This window comes from Hoplias malabaricus, chromosome 3 (assembly GCF_029633855.1).
Source record: "Hoplias malabaricus isolate fHopMal1 chromosome 3, fHopMal1.hap1, whole genome shotgun sequence".
Taxonomy (NCBI): domain Eukaryota; kingdom Metazoa; phylum Chordata; class Actinopteri; order Characiformes; family Erythrinidae; genus Hoplias; species Hoplias malabaricus.
The window spans coordinates 19,936,117-19,942,325 of NC_089802.1; the positions used below are offsets into that span (position 1 = coordinate 19,936,117).

At 38.8% G+C, this 6,209-nt stretch overlaps 1 protein-coding gene across 3 annotated transcripts; it reads left to right on the plus strand.

Annotated features, from left to right (window-relative positions):
- The first annotated feature begins 947 nt into the window (after positions 1 to 947).
- LOC136692496 (transmembrane protein 100-like) lies at positions 948 to 3,969 on the plus strand. Of its 3 annotated transcripts, XM_066665942.1 has the most exons (3): positions 974 to 1,053; positions 1,358 to 1,393; positions 1,493 to 3,969. In XM_066665942.1, the coding sequence occupies exon 3, from the start codon at positions 1,508 to 1,510 to the stop codon at positions 1,913 to 1,915; it is 408 nt and encodes a 135-aa protein (XP_066522039.1). In that variant the 5' UTR covers positions 974 to 1,053; positions 1,358 to 1,393; positions 1,493 to 1,507; the 3' UTR covers positions 1,916 to 3,969. The 3 variants fall into 3 exon arrangements, with proteins under 3 accessions (XP_066522038.1, XP_066522037.1, XP_066522039.1); XM_066665941.1 differs by having other exon boundaries at positions 948 to 1,053; positions 1,358 to 3,969; XM_066665940.1 differs by having other exon boundaries at positions 969 to 1,057; positions 1,358 to 3,969.
- Positions 3,970 to 6,209: the final 2,240 nt, after the last annotated feature.

The following is a 6,209-nucleotide window of genomic DNA, read 5'->3' on the forward strand; positions in this document are numbered from 1 at the left end:
AGGCACTCGTCAATGCATTAGCCTCTAGCCATTTGCTGTCCAACAAACATGCTAAAACCCTTACCACCTGATTATGTCTCCATGTATACCAACCCTGTGACAAACTAACCTGACAAGCTGAAATAATATGCTTTGGCTTTAATTAGAATAATGACATATATTTAAATGTTATTCAAGAATAAATAACACCAGACTGCTTTTTTGCAACTCATCTGTATCATATTAGTCTCTGTCAATCAAAATGACAAATTTAGAAGCTATTTCTAAGAACAATCCCCTTATGCCTTCACTTTTGTTTTGATTCAGTACAAGAAGAGCTTCTGCTGACAGAGCTGCAATTAGTCCCATCCATATAGGATCCTATAGTAATATATCTTCAAGTAGACACAAAAATAAATAAATAGATAAATAAAATAATAATAAAAAACACCTTGTTGGCCACTAGAGCATGATTAATTTATTACTTAATTTAAATATTTTTTTTCCTAATGACTTTTAAATGAATGAAAAGTTGCTTTGTGACAAAGCAGGGCAAAGCTGTGGAATGTAATTCCATTTTTTTACAAAAAATGCAGAAAAATCTTCAACCCTCTTTCACCCTCACTCAATGACAAAGCCAGAGAAAAAGGGGCTATGGCAAAATTGAGTGTCATCACAGTGCCGTGTGAGTGATTATTTCCATTAAAAATATCAGAATGAACCAGGACAGATAATCACAGCAACAGGAAAAGAAAAAAAAGAGAGAGAGAGAGAGAGAGAGAGAGAGAGAGAGTAACTAGTGGGCACTGTGTAGATACGAGCATCACTGCTGAGTATTCCTATGTATGGCCCCCCCTCGCTGCTGTGTGATGTCATAGCCGAAAAGCAGCCAATCAGGTGACTGAAGCTTCCCCTCTCTTTTTGGCTCCGCCTTACCTCTGGCTCCTTATACTCCACTCGTCTCAACTAGAAAACATACAACGTGCTGCCTCCAACAGATTACGCACACACACACAGACACTATCTCACACATATACAATCACCACAAACACACAGCCAGGGAAAAGGGAGCGCGTGAGTGAGTCTTCCTTGTGACGCTAGCTGGCTCCTCGCTCTCTCTCTCTCTCTCTCTCTCTAACGACTAAATTACTGTTTACATCGTCTTTTTCTTTGTCTCAATTTATTTACATCTCTCTCTCAGTTCGTCTGTTTCTGTCTTTATTTCTCTTTACATCTTCCTAGTCCTTCAGTCCATTACTCCTTTCTTTTTCTTTCTTTCTCTCTCTTACTTTATATTCTGTCTCTCCCTATCCCTCCCCGCTTTTTTATTTCCCGTTCTTTATCTCTGACATTTATATTTTTTCACTCTCCCTTCCAGGCAAATGCGTGTTCATGACAAAGACAGCAGGATAAGGTGCGGGCACTGGCCGAGGGGTCTTCAATGTAAACGGCATCACCAGCAGCTGTGGCATTCGGAAGCCCAATATTTACGTCACTGTGCAACTCTCCCCAGGTCTGCAGCTCTAAGATGGGCTGCTCCTCCGGACGGCTGCCGTGCCAGCCCCCGGCCCCCGTGCAGCTGCCCACTCTGGACCCTGACCGTTGCTTAACCCAGGAAGGGATTGGACCTACACCCAAAAGCCCAGAAAACTTCTCCACACTGGAGCGTCTGGCACAGGCCACCGGGGGCACGGAGAAGTCCTGGTATCGCTGTGTATTTCCTTTTGGGGTCATCTCACTGGTGATTGGCATGGCGGGCACAGGAGTTACCTTTACTTTCAACACCCTCTTGCAGACGAAAGTGGTCTCTCTGGTGCTGCTGGCTGTGGGCTTCATCATGTTGCTGGTGGCAGCTGCTTGCTGGAGGGTCCACAGAGCTAAAAGGAGAGAGAAGAAAGAAGGGGTATTCTTCGGCTCGGAGCAAGGGACCCTATGAGGCACTTTTACATTTTTCTTCTTCTGTGCTGGACCAGAAACGGGCTTTGAAAGGTAGGTTTCTATACACAGCCAGAAGCAATGCCTGACTGCTGACTCTACTGATGGTCTTTAGCACATAAAGATGCTCCTGCTCTACACATGTGACTCAACAGCTTTAAGAAGAAGAGTTTGTGAAGGCACATACTGTGAGGATGCACTTGGTGCCATGTGTTTGTCCTCATTATTGAGCCTCATTCCTGAAAACAGCACAGTCTCCAAGGTGCCTGACAATGCTGCAAGTCTATTTCACACCATTGTGAACAAAGCTCCCAAAGGTACAACAGGTTCAAAAACGAAAGGAAGACTCTTTGCATCCCTTGATAGCGGGAAATCTCACAGAGGTGTCTCTCATAAACAGATCCCTGGAAGAAGAGAAATGATCATGAGAGAGATTGAGGTCAGTAGGTCCAGCTCGCAGATAGAAATAACTGCTTCACCATGTGGGCATTTCTATAATTAGGATGATTAGCAGGGTGTAGTATGTGAGAAGACTGAGACCTTCCCAGGGTGTTTAGAAGTGTCCCCACACTTAGACAACATACCACTCTGGTCATCAAAAATCTCTAGTCATGTCAGTCTCTAGTGTGATGTGCATGACTTTGGAGAAGAATGTTTTTGTAACTAAGAACGTGTGTTGTTATAGATGATATAGAGGTATATTTTTGGTGGTGTTGTGATAAAAGGTACCAATGTGTGCTGCATGTGTGTTACCACACAATGTTCACGAATGGCCTCAGGAATTGTCAGTTCTTTAATTTCTTAAGATAAAGTGAGAAAGCATTCTTTAGAGAAGGTCTGGAAATCACTTTTGGTTCCCTTTAAACCTCCTACTTAAAAAAAAAACAAAGACATGTACATATTAAAGTTTTATAGCACCCTAAAAATAACTTCAGAAAGATAAAGAATATTTATGTTGTGTGGTTTTATGAAAAGAACTCACAGAGCTCCTTTTGGGAACTAAAAGTGGTACATCCATTTCACTCAAAGAACACTTTGCTTCGCCTAAGGTGGTAAAACTGACAACAGAGTGAAGGTACATTAACAAAGGTCTTAGCAGGTCTTTCACAGCTGCTGAACTTAGTAATCAGAGCACTGACCCTGAGGCTTTGGAAAACAGAACATTAGCAGTTGATATGTTACAGAAACCGATTACTCTCTTATTAGCCGCTTTGCACTTAGTCATTTTGTACCACTGATTACTGACTCGTTTTACCCTCTGTGAACAAATGAATGTATTGTCTAGATTTGCTAGGTGATTGAATTAGTGCCCTGCTATGTTGTGATAAATGTTCACTTTACAATATGCAGCAATGTAGGACAATGGACAACAATCTTGATGTTACAACTCTGGTTCCTCAAGCACTGGTATTGTATTTAGCTTTTGTACATTTCAGAAAGGTTGTATTTTCCAGCCCAGTGAAACGGAACAGCAGACTGTTTTGTATTTTGCATCTATTCTTTCAGTGCCTGTCTTTTTACATTAGATATTTTCTTATCACTGGAGTCCTTCCAGTGTTTACAGTAGTGCCAGCAAAAATATGCATCACTATTGCTATATACCAGCTCATTGATCCTGTTTCCAAAAATAGCAGTAGCACCACACATTATGTGAGCAATGACGGGGATTCCTGAGCTCCACTGAAGATGAATATGTTCAATGGAGAGAAAAAAAGACCGGACAGACACACACACAGGTTTACACAAGCATGCTTCAAGCATGCGTTCTCTGTGCAGCAAGCATATCTTTTGTTCCCTGAGGAAAACCAACAATTGTGAATAAGTGTGTGTGTGTGAGAGAGAGAGAGAGAGAAGGATGGAGCAAGGGAGAGTGGCAGAATGAGGGAGGGGGAGCTTTCATGAGGGTTCATTGATAAAATAAAAGCCCCGGAAATAACCATGCGTGATTGGAATATAAATAAGCAAAGCCCAGCATGTAACCTGCAGTATGTTCCACATCTCTCTCTCTCTCTCTCTCGCTCTCTCTCTCTCTCTGTCTCTCTCTTACACAAACACACACACACACACACATATATATATATATATATATATATATATATATATATTACGTCATGCACCGTAAACATGACTCATAAAATGTACACTGCATTTCTGAAGGGACTAAAATATGCACTTGATTGCCTTTTTAATTTTTAAAGCATACCCTTGAAAAGGCAGAGTTCTTTAAATGTTTGTTAGTAAAATAAATGGTTATACATAGAACCATTCCATAGTAAGAATCACGTTTATTTTTGAATTTTTTTTGGTATGGTAAAATTGTTTTCTGCAATGGAGATGCTGCATATGTTTCTTTTTCCAGATCTCACTGTTTTCTCAAATTGGTTCTTAGCAGATCCCAGATGATGCCTATATCTTGGCTACTCAAAAAAACAAAAAGAAAAAGTAACTTTATATCAAATATGATTTTAAGTTTTGTAAATTAGCAAGAGATTATATAGAGGTTTCGGCATATATTATACACAATCAAAAATATATAAACCACATAATACCCAGCAATGGAAATGTGTCTGAACTTGCCATAGCAAAAGTTCAAATTTAGGCTTCTATAAATCCATATATATAATAACTGATTCACTTTGTTCCTAAAGCAAGTGCTTGTTCCGCCCATCAGTTTCCATGGTAACACATTCTACATGTAGTCTGTCAGTGTGACAAGAAAGTACAGAAAAAAAAAAGCTAAAAAAAAAAATAATAAAATAAATAAATAAATAAAAACTCAACAACTGATAACAATAAGGATTCATCAATTTCTTGTTTCTGAATTTACATTTACGGCTTTACACAGCCACTTTTCCAGACTGCTGACAGATGTAAACTTACTGGTATAGCATGGTTTCATACCTGACCTGGGAATTGAACCACACTCTGCCATGTGAGGTCACAATGTTACCCACTATGATCTACTAAATATTACAGCACCTTCCTCAAGTCTTAATGATATTATTTGAATGTCTAATCTATACAAAGTGATTCATGTTTTTGACAGTTCAAGAGTTTACTAAAATTACAGTATGTAGGTTAATTTTATTTATATTACTAAGGTTTAAATTGACTTTAAAGACCATTTTAAAAAGCACTCCATGTATAACATTTAGATAATTGCTGCACTTCGTATATAAACAGTAGATTGATTTCAAAGTAGATTTCAACTTGATGATTCTTTGAAAATTTTGATTTAAAAGTTGGACAGTGAAACAGAGAAGTTAATTCATATAGTATTTATCCAAAGAACTTTTTTAATGCCTTTTATTTGTAAGAGCATATAAGCATCACAAAACATCCTGCACAGCTAAAATCACAAGGAACCTAAGATCTGCTCCCAAAAACATTCTCAATTTAAACACCTTATGTACTATACATATCCTCACACTTTTTTTATTTTCATACACAATTTGAACTGTGTAAAAGCATCAGTTCTTTCTGAGAAAAGCTGAGGAACAGATACATATGTTATATGTAGCTCTTTTAGCTAAGACTATACATTAGAGATTTCCTGGTGCCAGACAGTATGTATGTAACACTGTAAATAAATGTGTTTTTATTTTTTGAACCTATGTATGTCCATAGATTTTTATGTTTTTGACTATAGGAAAAAGAAAAATATTAAAGACAATGACACAATGTGAACCCAAGCTGTGTCCCTGGCTTTCTTTGGAATTCAAGAGGCTCCCAGAAACCTTTTTTATTTTATTGATTAATTAACAGCTGACTCTTGCTTCTCTCAAAGAGGGATGGCATTAATGTGCATCCTGTAGTGGTGAAGAGCTTCCTGCCAATTTTGCTTTCCCATTAACATTCACATAGTCATCACGACTCGCAAGCGCACTCCCTCTCCCCCTGTGGTGAACCACAAAGACTGTTTTCAATGCTGCCTCTATCCCTTAGGAAGATACTAAAAATAACTCAGCATGAGAGAGAGAGAGAGAATTTGAATGGCTGTATAGCATTGGGCTGTCTGCACATGTTACTCTCAAGACTCTCATATCCTACCACACCTGAAGAAAAAAATAGAATCAGAGTGAGGGAAATAGAGCTGACAGTAGGGGAAAAAATAGTTGCATATATGCCTACGTCTATAATATGCATAAGCCTCTGAATATCTTCAGACTCTGATTCCCTGTTGTAGCTGTTCCCCCTAATTAACTGGCTGATTACCATGACGGGCAGCAGGAACTACAGATACTGTGTTGAACAGCGTATAGTATTACTCTCTTCATTATGATTGCTGGTAAAAT

Coding starts and splice junctions, on each gene's coding strand:
- LOC136692496 (XM_066665941.1), top strand. CDS start 1,508: ATGGGCTGCTCCTCCGGACGGCTGCCGTGCCAGCCCCCGGCCCCCGTG.